At 35.6% G+C, this 22,864-nt stretch overlaps 1 protein-coding gene across 1 annotated transcript in view; it reads left to right on the forward strand.

The window, feature by feature from the left end:
* DNAH7 (dynein axonemal heavy chain 7) overlaps positions 1 to 22,864 on the forward strand; it is a 213,555-nt gene that overhangs the window by 40,770 nt on the left and 149,921 nt on the right. The window contains 9 exon segments of the mRNA XM_033111796.1: positions 1,319 to 1,591; positions 2,330 to 2,457; positions 4,780 to 4,858; positions 7,273 to 7,465; positions 7,468 to 7,496; positions 9,629 to 9,725; positions 9,728 to 9,774; positions 11,238 to 11,929; positions 14,476 to 14,662. Coding sequence (XP_032967687.1) covers positions 1,319 to 1,591; positions 2,330 to 2,457; positions 4,780 to 4,858; positions 7,273 to 7,465; positions 7,468 to 7,496; positions 9,629 to 9,725; positions 9,728 to 9,774; positions 11,238 to 11,929; positions 14,476 to 14,662 — 1,725 coding nt within the window.

The raw sequence follows: 22,864 nt of genomic DNA on the forward strand, positions 1-22,864 counted from the left end.
AAGCACATCACCATCTCATGATCTAATTTGATATGCTTTTCAACACTTGAACAAAATATAATTTAACTCTTGATAGGAATTGATTAAAATTCATTTCAAAAGTGTATTTTCTAACATAGTTCCGAATTACTGGTATCCAGTTATGTTTAGAAAGATAGATCCATAGGTTTTAGAAATTAGACAAGCTGTTAATAGATTTAAGAAACACTATAATGAATATTAATATTTCACATTTGATCCAATAATTGTACATAATATACAGTACATAATAGAGATTGTTTTATCCTAAAGTCCTTTTCCAGAAAAGATGACACCACTATCTACTGAGAACAGGAGTGAGGTAGTGGTGGAGATGGTAATGGTGGGATTCACTAATCTTCTCATGAAGCAGTTAGTAGTTCTAATCAAAATTATTTCCTGAAATGCCCACAAGGGGATATAGCAGACAAATGCACCCTGGATACCTGACCATATTACCCAGGTCTCTAAGGAGTCCTTTGATACTATCAATGTGAATGCTGTAGAATATCCACTACAAACAATGGTTTTTGTTTGTTACAGCTAAAAATCCCTTCTGGATGATAGGTAGAGATACACATATATTTTTAAGTGTAACTTGATTCAAGATGATAAACCATTTAGACACATTTACTTGTCCTCTTATTTGAAAAACAGAGACAAGCTGTTGAGATTTCTTTGCTTATTTGAAAGTGTTGTCTGATCCATTCTTGCCTACCATTATTCTAATGGTGATAGCAGAATGCAAATTTTGCAACTAGGGATTTCAGTCTGCTCTAGTTGCTGTTCACAGAATCAAAGATCACAGGTCAATGAATGAGTAAACAATCTTTCTTTGTTCCGGATACATTACACCTCAAGGTGAAAAAATGACTGTGATCAGAGTATAGTGATATGACATTGAGCTAGCTTATTTTTTAAAAATAGTGTACAGTGCAGGCACTACTTTATAAAGCTAGCATATACAATTGCACAAATAAAATGTGAATTTTGCTGTTTTTATATTTTCTTATTTTGCGTATATTTTCAAGTGACCGTTCTTTTACCCATACAGAAAAACTAAACACAACTAGGTAGGTAGCATTAAGGGAAAACCAAAAGTTATATGAAACCTAGATATTTAAAATACTGCTGTGACTAGACTGCATATCTTTCTATAGAGATTAGAAAATCAAAAAGGCCTTGTGAATTAAAAAAAAGTCAATATGGTAAGTAAGATTGGCATTTTTACAAAGATAAATGACACAGTTACCTTAATTTAAGGTATTTTATATAACTAACATATTTTCCCTTTGTTTAGGAAAGTGAATCTAAACCAGAAACCTTAAAGCCAATAATTCTGAAGGAAATTGTTGATGCTCACAAAGAAAAGATTATAGAAGTGGTAATGAGAGAGAGCGTGGCACCTACCGAGCACCTCAGACTCTATGACAAGTATGATTTTTTGATTACCAGAAAAGCTGAGCAAGATGTTGATGCTTTCCTTGCAGAAAACCAGCATTATGAGAAAATAATACAAGAAATTAGCAAATACCAAAAGCTAATAGAGGAAATACAGTACACATGTAGAAAGGTAAATGACCCAGTTTTGTACAACTGTTATCTGTATCTAATGATCTTTTCCCAGGTTTATCAGGATGTGTTTTTAGACATACAGTGAAAGAGTTAGACCATTACTACGTATCAAAAGGAAAAATATTTATTGAGCCAACCACTGTGGTAAACCCTGGATAGATGGAGGTAGACAAAACAGACATGGTTCTTGTGTTCGTAGAACTGAAAGTCTACTACAAGCCGAATTTTTAAGTACTTTATTTGACCTCTCAAAAATTCTGAGAACTTAATTTTTTCTTTTTTAACATTTATAAATTCCTTGGAAAATATGGTAGGTACACCAAAATGTGGTTACTTCTGTTTATAAGAGACTGGTAAATTAAAATTTTCTCCTTTAGTCCTTTTTCATATTTTCTAAAATTTCTACCATGAACATGTTCCTTTTGTGTACAGAGAAAATATAACATTTAAATTCCAAACTATTTAGCAATAAGTCAATTCTCTACGGTTTTTATATCCATTATGGTCCTGAAGTAGAATTGGCTTCTAACATAACAAACTTTTCAAGGAGATTTACCCAGAAGATAGTTGTAAAAATAAGTGAGAATTTAGAAAACCTGCCTGCAAAACAAAACAAAAAACCCTCAGTCTTGTTAGATCCCACACACACAACACAAAATCAATACTATGAGAAAGGCAAAACTGGGGGGGGCTTTTTTTTTCATGTTTATTAAACTTCTAGTATTTAACATTGCAGACTATTCGTTTAGGAATGTTTGAAATACGCTGTGAGGAATTAATCAGAGCTTTGGTGAAACGAGCAGAAAGTATTTGTGGAAAACTTATAGTTAAAATGTCCAGAGATCATCAGGAATTAAATACAAGGTATTTACATGAAATTGATTATATTTTTATTTGGGGGGGATGTGAAATAGAATCAACTGTCATTCAACTAAAGTAATAGATTGGAGCAGTGTCATAAAATACCCAAAAGAAAAAAAATAATGTCAAACTTATTTCCACTTGGCTTTAAGTGTTATTTTGTGATTATTATTATTGTTATTATTTCACCACAAATGTGCCTTTCTAATTGTCTGAATTAAGGTGGTATTAAAATATTTTGCGTTTCATTTGCAAAAGTCAGGTGAACATTATGTAAGTTCAGATTTTTAAACTTGTATAATCAATACACAAAGCGGGCTTTCAAAGTGGATTTACACAATAGTTGTCATGGGTCCTAAAGGACCCTCACATTTGGAACTTCATCTTGCTGTAAATACTCTTCAAGTCCGTGGTAACTTTTTGTGTAAACTGAAAACTCGTTGTTGACTAACCTGGAGATTTTTAGGAAAACTGACCCATGTTAAGTAAACTCACAGGATGCTAATGTGTAAAGCAGAATACCTGCTTATTTAAGACAGAAAGTATAACTAGTCTTCCAACAACTGGTGTTAGTGTTGCTCTGGGAGCTGCTTTTCTGATATCAGTTACATGGAACAAACCCCCATAGAATCAGAATTTGTTTTATATAGTTATGGTATTAGAGAGAAAAAAGATCATTAAAAAATATATTTCTTTTGGGCTGTGAAGGAACCTGAAGGAAGCTTTATTTATCTACCATGTGTTAGGCAAAACACTTGGTACTTGGACTCTAAATATGAATAAAACTGCTGAAGAAAGTTACAGTGTTGCATAGACATACAAACCAATAAATTACAGTAGTGCACAGTAAGGACTGCACTGAGCCACAGAAGTAGAACAGAGAAGGAAACAGTTTTCTTTCAGGGTGGAGGTTGGGGGAGAGGGGCAAATCAGGGAAGTCTGCAAAGAGGAAGTGATGTGTGAATTCATTTTGAGGGATGAGTAGGAGTCTGCCAGATGAATAACACGGGTGAAACTCCAGGTAAAGAAAACACTATGTAGAATGGAGTGAGGTATGAAAATGGCATAGTGTATTCCAAGAACTAGGAGTGGTTTGTGTTTTTTTCACAGACACAGTAAGGGAAGAGAGGTGAGGGGTAAGGCTGAAGAGGGAGGCACAAGGTGAAAGAAGACTTGGCTTTGGGTCGCTTATCTAGGAACCAGACTCATAATCAGCTTCAAGCACCTTTTCCTCTAAAAGTAATAGACGAAGAGTGAAAATGTCTTTCGCTTGTAGCTTTCCATGCTGAGTGAAATATTTATTGTAATTTCACAGCTATTTTCCCTGCTTCTTAACTGCCTTCTTATGCCAATTCCGTTTTTCCCCCTTTTCTCCTAATTATGCCTTTCACCAGACTCACTGGTTGTACAGAGGACACATCAGGACGGATGTGTCCTGATTATATACGGAACCATTAGATATGAGTGCTCTCAAATTCTTGCCTCTCTGTGTCTCAACTCACCTCTCCATGAGCCCTTTCATACCTGTCTCCCCACATTCTCAGAAAGCATTCAAAGTTCTTCTCTCTGCCTGTGAGCTCAGCCCCATTGCTTCCCATCTCTCTGGAGCTGGCTCCACCAGTCATCTCCTCTGTAACTGAAATTTCTCTTTCGCTGTTGATTCCACTTCTGAAATTTACAAACATGTTCAAAACCCTCTTCCATCTTCCAACCCCCATTGCAAGCCAACATCTTCGTCACGCTATTTCTCTCTCCTTTACCCTTACAGCCAATCTTCTTGAAGAAATTTGTATGTTTTATCTGGACTTCCTTAGAATCCACTACACTTTTTTTTTTTTTTGCCTCACAGTAAGTTCATTATTTATAGTAGCCACACCCCAAATCAGTAGGATATATTTACATATTGCCGGAAGTTTCTGAGCATACAGGCCCATTTTAACCATTCCCTCCAAATAAACTTAATCACTCCCTTCCTTTGTACCACTTTTTTTTGGTGCCATCTCAACTGAATCTCTGGTAGAGCCCTTAAAACTTAGGTTGGAAAGGATTGTCTTTCCTACTAGATTGTGAACTACTTGAGTATCATGAGTACCTTTATCTGTTTCTGTATCACTTAATACTGTCGTTGGGTATGTGGTAGATGATCACTATAAGTGTATTGAATGAATAAGTAAATGAACGCAAAGTTGCTTTTAATTAATTAGATGTCATATAGGCAAGATAACGTTACTTTGTTTTTCATATAATGCGTCATTTAAATAGTACATAGTAACATATTTAGGAATGAAATTAATTATTTGAGATTGTTTTTATCTGTTGTTTCAGTTTATGTGATGAATTTGAAAAGATAGCTGAAAAAGCTCTTAGTACTCCTCCAAATACAGCAGAACTAATGGAAATGAAGGTACTGTTTCATAAACTCTTTATACTTGTGTGTGTATAAGTTAATTATTTTCCCCCAGCTCTTATAATTTTTGACATGATAACAGCAAATCACTCAAAAAGTTAAAACAGGTTTAAAATAATTCTTTTTTGTTCTTAGCTCGTGAGTCTGCAGTTTGGTGATTTAGGCTGGGTACTCCTGCATGGTTCTTCTGGTCTCAGTCAGATCATTCATTCACTCAGCTAGTGCTCAGCTGGGTTAAGTATCATAACTGTTCAGCAGTTAGACGCTGCTCCTCTTGTCTCTCAGATTCCAGCAGGCTCACCTGGGCATGTTCTGATGGCATGGTAGAGGCACAAAAGCAAGCTTAACTGTCCAAATGCTTTTCAAGTTTGTCCTTGTGTCACATTAGCTAATATCCCAGTGACCCAAGGAAGTCATCTGGCCACAGAGTCAGAGTGAGAGGACGGTACAGGGCATAGAGACAGGGAGAGGTGAAGTATTGAAGTTAGTAATGCAATCATCTGCCAGGATATTATTGAGAGCGCTGTTAATCATTATTGGCTTGCGAAAGGCATAAAGTCGGACTATCTTGGGCAATCCTAGATAAGTGATCACCTTTCATGTTTTTGTCAACAAATACTCAATGCTTAAGTGATATTTTATTGTGTTTCCTATGGTCTATCTTTCATTATAAACTAAAATTTTCTCTTATAGTTTGCTGAAATATATCTTATGTTTTGTGCATAGAATTTATAGTACGGAAAATGTTGGATGTCTCACTTTCATAGTTTTTCATGTTATTTCATGCAGGGAATTGCAAAAGACATTCAAATGATATTGTACATTCTTTAAATTTTTCACTTAAACAAAGATTTGTTAAAATTATTAGAACCAACTTTTACATATCAGCTCTAACTAAAAGAGTCCTAATTTTAAAAGTATTTGTATTGGACTGGGTTCTTAGTGTGTGAATTTATGTGTGTGTGTGTGTATCAAATACACAGACATAAACTCTTAGAATACTTGTATATTAATTATTGTAGGACATCAAGTGATACGATTATGGATGATTATTAACATAGCTAGAGAGTCCCATAATTGTAAATTCCTTTGGAAAAATGAACATTGAGTGTGAAGAGTGTCATTTATTTTCCCTCCTATCCATCACTGGAAATATTTAGGAATTTAGTGTTATTTGTGTGAATTTCTATTGTTCATCGCATCTTTCACAGAATTAGCAAATGGGATTCATTAACTGGTATTTAAAATAATTCTGTACCTTAAAAAAGTTTATTGCTGCAAAGGCAAATAGGTTCTTAATTTATTCAGTACAGAAATTAGTTACTTATTATCAGTAAGAGGAAGTAAAAACTCAGTTGTCTGACTACATAGAAGGTTGATTAAACAAATTACAAAGATATATTTCCAGTCAGACATTTTGTTACTTATGGAAACCATATGGTTTGCATCTTATTTGTTTGCATTTGCAACATAAAAACATTTAGTCTAATTAAGATGATACATCAATGAAAGGTTTCTAGGCAGTGTTGTTTGTTTTTTCTTTTTAACTACAAAAGTAAAAAATTAAACAATATGGGATTGTACAAAGTAAAAAGTAAAGGTTTGTTTTTCTATAATTTATGATTCTTTATAGTTTAGTGTGAATTCTGCTCTTTACAAACATATGTGATGTCATATATATGTCATATATATGTAAAAGATATATATATATGTGTCATATATATGTAAAAAACACTAGAGAGCGAAAGAATGAAGACAGAAAGCTAGAAAGATGGAGATTAGAGATTAAAAAGAGTTTAAAGAGTTTTAAAAACATTAGAAAAAAGAAAAAGAAAATTTTACTACATAGACAGGGAGGGTTGCATATAAGATAGGGAAGGTGAACATAGGTAGTTACAAGTAATTGCGAGTTTTTCTCATTTTCAGTGGAGTAGCAGGTTTCCTTGGGCATTTATATTATTACGATATGTAAATAAAGTAATATGTACCAAAAGAGCTTTGAGGGAGATATACGTATATACAAGTATGTACATACGCAAGGGCATGTGCATGTGTATATGTACACACACACACACACACACAAATACACACACTGTACATTCACCCACTCACACACACAATAGATGATACCATCAAATAACACTTGCTTCATATCTTCCAGGAAGTCAGCATTGTTCTCTGGTTTTCCAGTGCTTTTTACATGTTGTTTAGTATATTTTATTGTTTCCCTGCTATTTCAGTAGAGGTGTTTGGGATTGATGAGACTAAACTATTCTGTGGTCCTCTATCTGAAACCAAAAGTCTGTAGTACTTCTAACAAGTCTGTACGTATTTATGCAGTGCATTTCCTCAGGCTGTTTTGACTTGAGCTGTTCATTAAAATGTCATCTGTAATTTTTGTTTTCCCTCAGGCTTATATTCAAAAAGTAGAGACAGTTGATATGATTGAAATGGGACAGAGACTGGTGGATTCTAAAAACTGCCTCGCCTTCCTCATTGAGTATACCAACTTTTCTCCAGCAGACATTAGGCTAAATAATAATGTTTTCCAGTGGTATGGAAGAATGGAAGAAATTTTTGATGAACACAGGAAAATCGTTAAAGAGAAACAGAACAATATCAAGACGGTCTTAAGGTTGGCATCACAACTATTTTAAATTATTTTCATTTTCTGGACATGTTTAAGTTTTAACTTCTTATGTAGCATTGTAACTCCTCTATTTCACAGGACATAGATTTTTAGCTTTCTCGTACTATACATCTTAGTAGAAGATAGTGCACATTATACTGGCTCAATGTGGCATCATTTCTTGACTTTTCAAGGGAGAAAACATTTGAATACATTACCGATATATGACCATTAATAAAAGTAGTACTTATTTTATATAGTTTATCGTGCTCTTTTGAGTTATTTTATTTATATCATTTAATGTCAAAGCTCCTTTTCACCCATTATGATTGCTCAAACTCCCCTAAGTACTGGGGCTAGAATCGTCACTCTTAACATTTAATTGCTCTAACCTTTTGTTTGGTCCTACATATGAGGGTTTGTACTTTTCCCCTCTCTACCTGTCCAGCCTCATCTACCTCTCCCCACTCCTTGTTCTTGACTTTTCAGTAACCCTAAGCAAACTTGAAATCCCTGCTCTCCCACACCTCCCATCTCTTGCACATTCTTCTCGTTTGCTCTGGAGCACACTCCTGCCCAAACACACGCTCGTCCATCTAGCGTACTCCGTTAACTTCCTGAGAAGCCTTCTTAGCCCTCAGTGCTGCTTCTCCTCTGCTCCCGTTGCACTTTTCACACATTTCCACTGGACTAATTATCTGATCATTTTGTTATTATTTTCCGGTCTACCTGCCCAGTAGATGATTAGCTCCTTGACAACAGAGCTGTTTGATTTTCACCTGTTTTCCATTTATATTCCACTGGCCAGTACAGAGCCTGGCACACAGAAATGCTGTGAGCACAACATAGCTGTTGTCTGAATAAATGACAGTATTTTCAGTCTCATTTTACAAAAATGAAAAAAAAAAAGAACACAGAGTTTTCCAAAGTGAAGAGGCTTGTTCCAGGTCAGCCAGGAGAGATGTCCTCTGATAGCGAGCCTAGCATCTTTCTATCCTACTATGGCAAATATAGTTATTGGAAGAATATGTTGTGTGGATAATAATTAATTGACTTAAAACAAACCAACCAACCAACCTTCATTTTAAACTGTAGCCTATATTTGTTTTACATTTAGGCCATTTTAGAATTTTAAACACTTGTAGAAAACATCATGAATAATAAATATTAGGCACTTAAGTTACAATATAATAGACTCTTAGAAAATGCTAGGTGGCCTACAATTATCTATACTTTACTGTAAAGTATAGTATTCTACAAACTACACATACTATTGATGGGATACTTCTCTCATTTTCATTCCCCCATGGAACCAGAGCAATAAATTTGCCAGGAAACTAAAGAAAAAAAGGACAGAAATAAACCTAGATAATCCATAAAATACAAAAATCTATTTTTAAATAACCTAGATTTGACTTTTGAATATTTTATTGAGAACTGGTTTTTAGATCCATTTCATTCAGATTGTCTTACCAATGACAATTTTGTAATAAGCCTTTCTTGTTAAAAAAAAAACACTTACCTGTTTAAATTGGAAGGCTATAGTTTTTAGGTTTTTGAATCTGGATTATTTACCTAACACATTTCTTGTGAATAAAACCCATGGACAAGAAAAAATAACCTTGGAATACTTCATTTTAGCATTGCTAATTAAAGAAATGTTTGAATATCAGAACACAATATAGTAGTTTTTCTTTCCAGTTGTTTGTAAAAATGCCTCAGATAGCTTTATAACCTTTAAAAAATTGGAGTTTTCTTTTAGTCCATACTTGATTATTATGAGATTTTTCAAATACTTATAAATCATTTGTTAGCATACATTCTTTAGCATACTAACAAATTCCATTGTCTAGCACATTCTTACTCATTTGTTAGAACATCTTACGTTGATAATACAAGGTTAAACTTTGTCTAATTTGTGAATCACAAGAATCTTAATCATTAATTTTAAATCCAACTCTTAAAACTTCTGCATATTTTAGATCCCAAGTATGCTCCAGATCATCCCTTTCTTTATAGTTTGCCAGTGTCAAAATATATAATAATTCTGATAATCCTTACACATATTTAAATTTTCTCTTGATGACTAGGGGTTTTAACTTTTAAAATTAGTAACTGCAAATACGTTTTTTTATTAGTTACGGTGTGAACGGTTTGTGGAGGAATTGGACAGTTATGCTAAGCAGTCAGAAGAATTTTACTCATTTGGAGATCTTCAGGATGTACAACGATACCTGAAAAGGCTCAAGTACTGAATGGAAAGTTGGATTTAGCAGCAGACAAGGTATATTTTAAAAATTCTAAAGAAGATTAATTAATTCAAAAAAAAGAGCACTGAAATTGCATTGCGTATTCACCTTTAAGAAATCGATTCAAATAAAAAGTTTGACTACATTTATTTAGAGAATAATATAAATGGTACAAATAGATTTTATAGATGTGCTTCAAGGAGGAGCAGCATTGCTGTTTTCTGTTGGTAGTGATGACATTTCAGTGGCCTTCATCTTTTATTTGAAAGATAGAGTCATAGCTCCATCTGCTTCTCAGTTTTTATTTTGTGTCATTTAAAACATTTGCATCATGTGATAGCACCTGGTTACTGTTTAGTTTTCTCATCTTCATAAAAGCCAGCTTAGGTTTGATGGCTGTGTTTGTAAATTAGGCCCATTATTTTCTCCCATCAAGCTAGTTTTTTCCCCAGTATTACCATTTCAGAAATCAACTTTCCTCATTAAAAGAAGCTGGAGGGGGACAAGCATATCCTGTGCCATGTAAGATGTCTGATATTTTTAATTGTGTTTTTATAAAAAGGGGAAGTATGAAAACAGACCATATTATGGTGCGCTACCGTTTTTCTTACATTGAAAGATTTTAATCTCAGATCAGGTAATTAAACAGTTTATGATAATCATAAATATGCAAACTCATGTTGAGATAAGAGAAATAAACTTCATACATTTTTTTAAACCAATGCCACTGAAATTTTAAATACATGGGTAATTTATATATGGAGCTCAAACATTTCAATTCTATAGACCTTCTCCTCTAAACCCACTGACATCCTTACATATTTCACAACAAACAAAGAATAAATTAATGCTTTCTTGTATCTTCTTACCCTGTTTTCTTCAAGACCCAGCTCTGGTTGTACCTTCTCTACACAAGCTCCTGTGACCAAACTATTCACAGCAGGTTCTCTTGTCTCTGAGTGATAGCATTGTTTTTTTTTGTATATGCTATTCATTTTATATTAAATGGGTACTGCTCTCAGATGTGTCTTCTTTTGCCTTATATTATTATTGAATATTGCTGTTTAACTTTCTAGTACTTATGTCTTGTCATCTCCTCCGCTGGATTACTAACTCCTTGGAGTTGGTACTTTGCAATGTAATATTAAAAAAATTTTTCCACAACTATTAACAGAATGCTGTGTATACTAAAGTTCATGAGTTCTTGTTACTTAATGAATGAACCTATATCTTCGGTATATCTGGATGGGCAAAGGCTTCTTTATACATGTATATTTATTTTACTGTGTTACATAATTTTTCCAGTCATTGCTCTCTAGAAACTATAATCAAAAAGAAATGGGAAAAACTGCTCAGTTTTCTAGAGTCGGTCTAATTTAAATTTAACCTTCGGGTTTACTGAAGGTATTTTGGGTCACATTTTTTATAAATACTTTTAAAACTTAATTTTGATTGTCATTCACTTTCAGAATAACAAATTTAATCCTTGTTCTTCCAGATTGAGCAGTTTAATGCTGAAGAGGAGGCATTTGGTTGGCTACTATCAGTATATCCTCAACGTAAAAAAATCCAAGATGAGTTGAACCCTTATCTTCGTCTCTATGAAACTGCTGTTGAATTTAACAGTAAATATAGAGGATGGACAGAAGGACCATATAACAAGGTGAATCCAGACCAAGTAGAAACAGATGTTGGAAATTACTGGCGAGGACTTTATAAGCTGGAGAAAATCTTCCATGATTCTCCAAATGCATTGGCAATGACAAAAAAAGTAAGAACAAAGGTAGAAGATTTCAAGCAGCACATTCCTCTCATTCAAGTGATCTGTAATCCTGGTTTGCGCCCCAGGCACTGGGAGGCCATGTCCAACATTGTTGGTTACCCGCTGCAGCCAGGAGATGACTCTACCATCTTCTCTTTTATGGACATGAATCTGGAACCATATTTAGATCGATTTGAAAGTATTAGTGAAGCAGCTAGCAAAGAATACTCTCTCGAAAAGGCCCTGGATAAGATGATTAATGAGTGGGATACAATGGAATTTGTCATTCTCTCTTATAGAGAATCTGGGACATTTATTTTGTCATCAGTTGATGAAATTCAGATGTTGTTGGATGACCATATTATTAAGACACAAACAATGCGAGGATCTCCTTTCATTAAGCCTTATGAAAAAACAAATGAGGTAAAGTGATATTATATAATAATGTTTATACTATGTTATCAAAACCAACACTTGTTAACAAAACCGTCACTTGTATGTAATGTACAGTTTTTCTTTTTGAAATTGATTCTACATTTCAAATACTTAATATTTTTAGTAGTTTATTGTAGGGGATGGGTAACCTTCATTGCTTTTGAAAGAGTATGATCCCTTTGCTATGATCTACATTCATAGAAAGGTAGTGAATAATCAGCCTCCAGATATTTATTTGTATTGCCTGCAATCTGATGTTACATATTTGACTCGCAAAAATGATTTTGTGTCTATGAAACATAGTTTATAGCATGTAATGAACTATAAAACCTGAAGATAATATCATTTCCCATATACGAGGTCTGACAATTAAGTGTCGCGAACTCATCCTAGACAAAGTGCTACATACCTCAATTGCTAAATTATCCCTATGGTCCCCTTCGAAGTACTCCCCTTGGGAAGCTATGCACCGATGCCAGCACCTAGTTCCACCCTCCAAAGCAATTTTGGGAACTCTTTTTCTGGAATGGCCATCAGAGCTGTCGTCATATTACCCTTGATGTCATGAATGTCATCAAAATGTCTTCTTTTCAATATTTCGTTTATCTTTGGGTAAAGAAAGAAGTCATTGGGGGCCAGATCAGGTGAGTAGGGAGGGTGTTCCAATACAGTTATTTGTTACTGGCTAAAAACTCCCCTCACAGGCAGTGCCGTGGTGAGCTGGTGGCATTGTCGTGATGCAAGAGCCATGAATTGTTGGCGAAACGTTCAGGTTGTCTAACTTTTTCATGCAACCGTTTTAGCACTTCCAAATAGTAAACTTGGTTAACTGTTTGTCCAGTTGGTACAAATTCATAATGGATAATCCTCTGATATCAAAAAAGGTGAGCAACATCGTTGCAACAGTGCCCGAACTTCATTGTCAGGCCTTCGTATACTAGTTTGTTGTGGATGATCCCTAAAAGTCTAGTGTAATTTCCACTCATGTGCATAAAGGACAGCTAGATAAGTGCAAAAGAATGGAACCATGATTCTAGTCTCATGTTATTAATTCCGCTTTGACACGGCGGATTAAATTAAACTCTTATCCTGTTTTTTCAATTTTTATAATGTGTATTAAGCAGTTTATATTTTACCTTTAAAAAGAGAGGAAATCCAGATCAGACTACCATCTTCAGTGTGAATTTGCATGGCAAGGGGAAGCTAATTGCTTGGTAGTACCCGCCTCTGATTATTGACATGTTATCCTAACTTGGGCATGCTCTGTTTGATTGCTCTGGCCTCCTGCCCTGCTTGCTCCAATGTACTCACTGAGACTAATTTTTTAAACACTCTGACAGTGATATATCTAGTTTCTATTTTTAAGAACTGTGCAAGAGATCATTAGCCTGTGGGAAATTTTCTGCAGTCAGGGATTAGATGGAGAAAGAGGGAAGAGCACCAGAGGAAAGCAGAGGTGTTCATTTCTTCTTGTGAAAAGAGATTAAACACATTCATTAATAAACATTGAAAGGGAAGTATTTTAGAAAGGCATTTAAAAATTCCTGGTGAATTTTAGAACTGTTTACATTTCTTGGTTTTAACAATATAAAATTATAGATCACCACTTATAAGTGATGTATAATGTGTCATTATACTCATAAAACTAGCCCATCTCTAAATTCTGTCTCCATTAACCAATCATTCTTCTTTATGGCTATGTTATTTCTTATAGTGTAGCGGTTACAGCTGTCTGGGTTCAAATCTGGCTCTATCCTTATTAGTTGTGTGAACTTGAACCTGGTACTTACCTCTCTGTAGCTGCCCCATCTATGCTACTTAGTCTCCTCATTAGTAAATATATGAGGATAGAGCAAATACTTACAGAGACCTTAGAACTTGTAAAACTGTTAGTTTATGGTCTGATTATAATATTCATTCTTGAAGAAATCGAGACATTTTTGTTCTCCATGTTTAGAAATGAACTGGTAACTTATAAATTCTAAAATGCTTCCTTCTTATGAATGCCACACTAATATATTTAGGATTATGTAGATTTTCTTTAAATGCCAGTTACAGCTTGTGAATTGAAATATTTTATTCTGCAAATGTAGCCTTAGGGGCCCAATTTAAAAATAAATAAAAGAATGTTAAAGGGTATGCGTCTTGAATATAACTACCTTTCCTAGGATGTTCAGAGTGCCCTTCATTGAGAATGCTCTACTGTCTCCAGAATCTCATTTCTCAATATGTACCGCTAGCCATGGAATTGGATTGCAGAACGTTTATTATTATGACATTTATGAAAACCAGCCCATTTGCAGATAGGTATATCTTAACATGTATACCTACCTATATAAGCATAAATGTTGATGGTATTATTTCAAAACAGATTTTTATAGAACAAGTCTAGTGATTTATCTTGAATGAAGACAGATGAATGGAAATTGGAGTAACAACATCGCATACAAGATGACAGTCTAGTCATGGTTTTGAGCTTTGTCATCTGAAACATGGCTTGGTTAGCTGTTGATAAGAGCCACTGTGTTTTGCTTCTCAGAGAATGGGAGGGCAAGCTCCTGCTGCTTCAGGAGATTCTGGATGAATGGCTCAAGGTCCAAGCCACATGGCTATATTTGGAGCCCATTTTCAGTTCTCCGGATATTATGTCTCAAATGCCTGAGGAAGGCAGACGATTTACAGTTGTGGATAAAACATGGAGAGATGTAATGAAAAGTGTTGTACAAGTAAGTAAAAATCTCTGAGAATGTGATTATTTAGTTGAAATGACGTGATTTTTGTTCTTAAAAGAATCTAAATAAGCTATTGTCTTTTTCCACATACATTCCTTTCAGATATTATTTAGACTCCTAGGAACGAGGAATATCAAAAGCAAAATAGATATTTTGCCTTGATTACTTCTTGAGGTACAAATGGAATTTGCATTACTTAATGACATTTAGGTCTAGTCCTGCTCCTTACCATATGCTCTGATAGGAAGATGCTGTAGTCAGCGCTTGCTGCCCCATCTATGCTACGGCCCCTTGATACCGGCTGCGCTATCGCTGACATGTGCTGTGGTGGAAACCTATCAGCATGCCAACCACTCCATCAACCACTTTCTCTCTAGGGACCTTAAAAAAAAGGAAGAGTTACAAAGATAAATAGATCTAAAGAGCCCAATAAATAGCAAACCAAATGCAATCAATCAATCAATCAATCAATCAATACACAAATACTGTGGAGGAGAACCCACAATTTAGGTTAAGGAGGGAATTTAATAACCAGTAACACTGAAAACGGTCTGATTTTCTTCAATTTAAATATATTTACTGCCTGCAAAGCATGGTTTGTGTGTTTTTGAAAGTTAAAATTAAAATAGAAATATTAGTTATTAAATTATGTCATTAAATGAATATGAACTTCTTCACTGGTGTTTAATCAAATAAAATACTATAAGGTAGGAAGAATATTATCTTCAAATTTCCTACCCTAAAACAGAAATATGCATATTTTTATTAGTTAAACTTTGAAAGTTGTGATTATAATCCTAATCATTGATGATACTATATCAACATCAACTATGATTTGATAGGGAAATATTCAGAAAGATGGACATTCGTTTGTTTATTTAACAAGTTTACTTCATTTTTCATAATAATACATGAAACAAATCTCTGAATAAACCAAACTTTTGTAAATCACACTGGAATTCCGTATTTAAAGGATGTATTAGTGAGTCACTTTGTAACACATTTAATCATTTTCTAATTTATTTTTAACTTTTTATATATTGTTTCCTTACAACAGGGCAAAACCCTCATAAAATACACACACAACACACACACACACACATGTTTTTTGTTCTGTTTTTATTTGGAAGGGGATGAAGTAGAATTTTTTTTGTTGCCCCCCCAAAACCAAACAGTAGTTGTTTGTATTCTCCTATTTAATATACATTTTAAAAAATAATAATTTCTTTTTTTGGTATTCGATTGAAATACTTTTCAAAATTCCATATTGCTAAGGAAATTTTATAGATTTTTTTAATGCCCAGAAAAGAGAAGCTATGCTGGGACGAGAAATAAAGGAGACAGATTTTCAATTTTATAAAACTGTTTAATTAAAAACAAAACAAACAAAAACATTACTTACCCTCATTCTTGAATAAGCAGGTTTCTTTGGGTGACATCTCATTTACATTTGCTATAAGACTTGATTGTGTTTCTCAACTGGCTTTACATTTTTTTTTTCTCAATACGTTAGTATTCTGAACAGCTTTTGTCAATCTCTCCCAGACTTTGAAAATAACATAAATCCATATTCTCTCAGGAAGGCTAATGAAATGACCGAAGTGGTAGAGGCCAGTGGATTAAATGCTTGGTACAAAAAAGCATTACTTTCAGTATTAGATATTTCTAATAAAGCTTTTGTTAGAACAATGCCAAAAGAAAAGGCTCAGAGGTTGAAAGTAGACTATAAATGATATTGTTAATATAACTGGCTTGATTGAGGTGTCTTGGTTCCTTGCGGTGTAAACATGATGTAATTTTATGTTTTGTTACCTGTTCCCAACTGTGCTTGGCCAAAGCCCCTTTCTCACTTGGAAAAGCTTCCTTATTGCCCTTTCAATCTAATTCCAGGATTTTTGTCACTTTTGGTTATTAAGATATTTGTCTATGAAAACTATCTATACCTGTTTCAGAAACCACAGTCTTATGTTCTCAAAGCCATTTTCCTCCCCCACAGTGCAGGTAAACCTGAGGTTCCAGTGGTGAGAAGGTGAGGGGACTGCTGTCCCCCTCTGCTTCTGTCCTTCCTGTGCTTATCACCAGGTGCGGGGGCAGGAAGATGAAGAGAAGGTGGGGGAGTTAGGGATGAGGACAAAAATAGGAGAGGGAAAGAGAGAGAGAGAAAGACAACGAAAGTAAGAGAGCATTTACAGATGTAACGGATCCAGCCAAAATGGCTGTTCTTTTGTCGGTGGTTATCCATACACTGTGCCTTTGTGATTGGTCATCACACCAGTGTAGCTTTTGAACAAGTGTGGACATGCGAAGTTTTACAGCTTGGCTCAGTGTGGGCAGGTGACGACCCCAGCAAGCTCTGGCTGCCAAGGGGCTTTTTCTTGAACTTCTCCTGGACATTTGGTCCTCCTCTGTGAGATTTGGCTGCATCTTCAAGCTGACCTACCAGTGATGGGTTTTGCCACATTCTTCTTGAGCATATCTTTTGCCCTATGCTAATAGCCATGCTTTACAAATATGTAGCCCTGAATTTCATCTGAGGTCTGTAGCAAGGTGGGATCCATCATCTGTCCCTCTTAGTAACCTTGAGCACATGGTCCTTGCCCCTCCTTCACCTGGTCATCCCACCACACTGTCTTCTTTCTCCCCGGGTTCTTTCTTGCTCTGACAGCATCGGAGCAGGTCAGCACACCTGGTGACAGAAACAGATTTCCAGTTGGGGAAGAAGATGTCAGCCTCCTCTCTTTACAGGCACTTGAAAACTTTTCTAGGGACTCACTTGTGCCCCCACCCAAGATGGGGCCATTAATTGTCCACCATTTGCAGGTGAAAACACTGAATAATCTTTGGTCTGGTATCCTGCACGTACCCAAACTTGACTTTTGACTTACACAAGTCCTCTTTTGTATTCCATACAAAGTAGAAAGGGCACTTCTGAATTTCCACCCAAGCCTTTTCCTCTTATAATCTTAACTCAATCTCAGTAAATATAAACACCATTCACCCTGTTGCTTAGGCCAAAAACTTGGGAGTTGTTATTTTTCTTTTTGCCTTTACTGTAGTAAATATGATTACTTAGCACCAAGCATCTCACGTCTTTCTAGTGAACCGGAAAGCTAAAAACCTTGTCTCCCGACACCTGAGCATCTAAGTTTCTGAAAGTGAATCAGATTTCGATGATTAGATATACCCATTTGGGATTTGGAAAGCATAAGTGCAACAGCATCCATCTTCTTGCTATTTCTGCTGTCAAGCAAGATCATGGACATGTGGATTTTTTTTTTTTTTCCTTTTCCAATAGGGCTTTAATGTCTGATCACCAGTTTCATGGGTATTTGGAAGTGGTGGTGATTGCGGCTTCCTGATCCCACTCTCTGATCCTTAGAATAACAGCCACCATGATGTGTTCTTGAATGCAGTAGTTCAGTGGTGGAATCCTTTTGTCCTGATTGGGGCAGTGGCAGGAACCCTCCTGGAAGATCATTTCCACAGTTTAGGAGTCTCTTCTTGGAGCCAGGCCTTCCAATGATTTTGTAATCACTTAATTCCCTATGTTAAATCTCTTTTTTGCTTAATGTACTTAGAAGGACTCTGCACTGCACTAAGGATAACGATACCAGAACCTCAAAGATGGGATCTAGTATTGTTTAAATGACCCAGTTGGGTTTTAGAGTAGTGAAAAATCTAGTTACCATTTGAAAATGGAACACTGGTGGTACGTGGCATGCGGTGCAAACATCACTTACCTAAATTATGCTCCAGTCTCCTATAAGGAAGAGTCTATTTTATAGGCAATGCTTTGTGGACCGAGTGGCTTCTGGAATAAGTCAATATGGTAGGAACTGGAAATATGAGGGCTGTGAGATGGGCTGATTTTTTTCTAAAACGCTGGAGAAATTAAAGAAAGAAATTGGCATAATTCAGCGTTTAGATTCTTTGCACAAAAATGTGATCAGAGGACTAAGGAGCTTCCGTGATGGCCCTCGAAGAGCCCCTTATATCTCATAGCTATGAATTTGACATAGCCAAAACCAGTGATAGAGTCTGATCCAAATGGTTGCTTCATAGCCTTGCCAGATTATGTGGAAGGTAGTTTGTTTATTGGCAAAAAGTGGGACGGTGATTTGACGGACTCTTGGTACCTTGATCCTCACACTGCAGGCCTCCCCTTATCAGAATCCCGAGGAATAGGGAAGGCAGTGTACTGTAATGTGCCGTGTACACCAAGAAAGAACCTAAGGTGTACGCACTCAAATGTATTGCTGTGTGTGCCCTTACCAGAGATACTGGTTTCAATGTGCTAGTCAGGAGGTGTGAATGGTCCTGTTTTATTTGCTTTTTTGACCAAAACCTGGGTTCCATGATGGCCTACGTAACTGATGTTGAAATGCCAGATAATCCCTGATATGACTTAAATAAATTAGAAATTGGTTTATAGATATTTCTGCAAAATATGCTTGCACCATCCAGAAATGGAAATTACAGCCCCACTTAGGGTTGGCCTAAAAGGGCAGGAGAAGGTAATCCTTCTAGTGGGCACACCTTCAATGAATATATCGTTTTTTTAACCTTGCTTAGAAAGGGAGATGGTCAGAAGTGTGCATCTACACTGATCATGGTCGGTAACAAGCACTTTGGCTGCATATCAAGGATTTAGAAGCAACACGATTGAAAGTTTGGTAACAAGGCTGTCTGGGGAAACGGTACAAGGGATCACAGAATAGACTATAATATATTTGTGCTCCATGTAAATGTTTAATAAGAGACAACACGGTAAATAGAGACACTTAATAATATAGTCAGCCAGTAGATCTATTTGTGAACGTCACCCAGCGTAGGTCAGTGTATGCACAGTGAGCTATCAGTAATCATACTGAATAATATGAATAGAATCATCAATAATAATATTGTCCATCCTGGGGAACTTTTGAGAGTTAAAGCAATTAATAAGTAAGCGGTGAAGCAAGCATAAACCAGAACTCTCCTCATCAAACTGGATATTTGGTCACTGTAGCTATCAACAAAGAAGTCATGGTGGCAGAGATAGGAATTATGGAAGGACTGGTCCTTATTGGCTACCCTTTCCACAACTGCTGAGTGCCCAAGCTACCAGAGCAGAAACTAACATAATGCTTCTGATACAACACCACACCTGAAGGGAACAGGAAACCATTTAGAAGGAATTAAATACATTGGACCTCTTTCAACATTGAAGGGGCAGTGATTTGTCTGCACCAGATGGATTTTTTTTTCTCATCCCAGGCCTCTACCAACACTGTCATTCATTGATTTACTGAATGACTTATTGTCACAGTTTCCACACAACGTTGCTTCTGCTAAGGAACTCACATTACAAGGGAAATGAGGCAATTGACTGACACTTATGAGATTTACAGGTCCTAATGTGAGTACTAACCTTACAACATGTGGTATGTCTCATGTTGAAGACTCAATTGTTGTACCAGCCGGAAGAAAATAGTTTGTGAGTTTGGGGTGCACTTCTAGAGGATACATAGCCTATGTTCTCAACCAGATCTAAGTATATGACTTTTCCCATAGGCATAGTACATAGGTCTAGGAGTTAAGGAGTGAAAATGAGAATAACACTTCTTGCCAATGTACCTAATAAACTAATCACAATTTTGCTTCCCGACTTTCCATTTGGCTGGTTAAAATATCTGAGTGTCCAGGGGAGAAATGCTTCTGTATGGGGACCTAACAGTAGTTTCACTGAATAGGAAGTTCTTCATCGGCTCACTCTACCCTTCATGTCTCTGTCCTTATAACTTTCTGCATTACTTACTCTATCCTAGCTACACTGGCTTTATTATTATTATTATTTTAATCACACATGTCCAACACACTGCGCCAGAGCCTTTGCACTGACTGGACCCTCCTCCTAAATACTATACCTCCAGATGTCTGCGGAGCTAATTAATGTCTTTGCTTCCTTGAAGTCTTTCTCGAATATAACTTTCATAAAGAGTCTTACGTTGATCACCCTATTTAAAATGGGTACCTGCTTTTGCCTTACCTGGCACTCCTAATCCCTGTTTTCTTATTTGCAACATAAATCACCTTCTAACTTACTACATGGTTTATGAATTACTATGTTTATTATCTATCGTCCGTCTACCAATGGAGGCTGGGATCTTTGTTTTGTTCACTGTTGTGGGCCAACCACTAAGAACAGTGCCTGACATGTAGCAGGCCCTCAGTAAACATTTGTTGAGTGAATGAATGAATAATTAAAATGAGATTGATCCTTGAATTACTGCTAGTTCTAAGAATTCTGAGTTTTTCCTGAAAATTCAGTTTTAATAAGTGGGCCGTAAGATCTGGGTTAAGCCTAGAAACATCTGGGGTCTTGAAAAAATTTTTATTCCTGGTGAAGTCAAAGGATCTCAAAGTTCTAAAGGGGCTTAAATGTCTACTCAATGAACCCACATTGCCTTTCTTAGTGCTTAAAAGATTTAATGAGAGTCTTACCATTTTCTGTTGTCCAGGGATTTCTGATTAGAAAGTTTATACTTCCGGAAGTTAACTGGCTTGCGATTAATTCCATTAAGTGTGTGAAACTGTACTTTCTGTCAAGCTTCCTGGCAACAGTGATTAGAATGCTCTCTCTATATACCCAAATTAAAGGTCCAGACCCCTTGATGTCACAGGCATTTGATTTAGAAATGTAAATCAACCAGTAGGTTGTCATTTGAACTGATGAGAGTGTTGATACTTGTGAAGCAAAAGAAGACACACAAAATTTGTATAATTGTTCCTTTAACCAACAAAAGAAAAAAAGACAGTTAATAATTCCTTTAATTCCCCTCCAGGAGATAGAAAGTAATTAAAGTGTCAAGGGAGTCATACGTAGTTTCAATTTTTTAATAGCTTACTGTTATAACATCTTATTGTTTTGTCCTAAGAATACCGCTAATGAGTACCAGCCTGGTACAACATGGAGGGTTGTACGTTTCTTGAGTTCCTCTGTATGTCTACAGGCTTAACTCATTCAGCATTCACCTAAGCATTCAACAAATAATTCTATAATGCCTACTCTGTTCCAGGGTTTTGTGGCAATGCTTAAAGGGACTTAAAGCCTGTTTTATTTTACTATGATAAATATCTTACCTGAAGGATGGCAGATTATAAAATGGTCGTTTTAACTCCATAAAACTGATTGAATGATGTAGGTGCCTCATTTCCCCCCAGAGTAGTAGCTGTCTGTCTCCCTCCTTCTCTTCAAGGGACAGTTATGGAAGGGAAAATAAAGAGTAGTTTCAAGTATATGTGTATTTTAGGTACCGCATTAGGAGCTTCAGATATTTTATCTAATTTGGTCTTCATAACAACCTTGAGAGCTCTTATCCCCATTTTAAAGATAAGAAAAGAGAGACTCAGGTTAAGTAAATGACCCAAGGTGACACAGGTAATGAGGATCCATGTGGGTTAGGAACCAGGTCTGTGCTTTCCTCAATCTAATGCAGTTTTTATTATGTTCACCTTCTCACGGGAAGAAAGTAAAGGTAGCTTAGTTTCCAGTCATGAGATTATTAGTTTCATACATTTTTTTTCTTAAGTCCATATACAGAAGTACATAGATTATTGCCTATGTTCATTTAGAACTAGCAGATTTGGTTCAGAATCATTGAGCTAATATGGTTAAATAGTTTTGATCTCAGGAATTCAATGAAAATTTTTTTTACTTGAATGCTGCTTCCAGAGGTATTTCTTTTGCAATTATAATATTCAGGGAAAGAAATAGGAACTGTTGTTTTAAATAACTGAATTTTTTTAGCTTTCAAATCTCAGATCCAAAATAACAACATTCCAGTAAGTTCTTTGGCTGAGAATAAAACAAATATTGGTAATTTGTGAAAGGAATTTTTCACAACCATTCAACTTTTTTTTTTCTTTCTTAACAAAGAAAGGCATGCTTTTCCAGAAGGTGTCACTCTAAGAACACCAATTTGGTTTTGGATTTAGGAGTACAAGAGTACTACCTGCGTATGCTGTATGCTTTAATGAATGAATTGCACGATTCAATTATGACCTGAATCTGTCATGCGTCTTTTTGTGTGTGTTTTTGTAAATGTTTATTTAAAACATAAATGTTTATTTGAAAATGTTAGGAAACATAATAAAATGTCTTTAAAAAATCGTATCTCTTTAAAGATAAGTGAATCTAAGCATTTTACATATTTT

The sequence above is a fragment of the Rhinolophus ferrumequinum genome, chromosome 8 (assembly GCF_004115265.2).
Source record: "Rhinolophus ferrumequinum isolate MPI-CBG mRhiFer1 chromosome 8, mRhiFer1_v1.p, whole genome shotgun sequence".
Lineage (NCBI taxonomy): Eukaryota > Metazoa > Chordata > Mammalia > Chiroptera > Rhinolophidae > Rhinolophus > Rhinolophus ferrumequinum.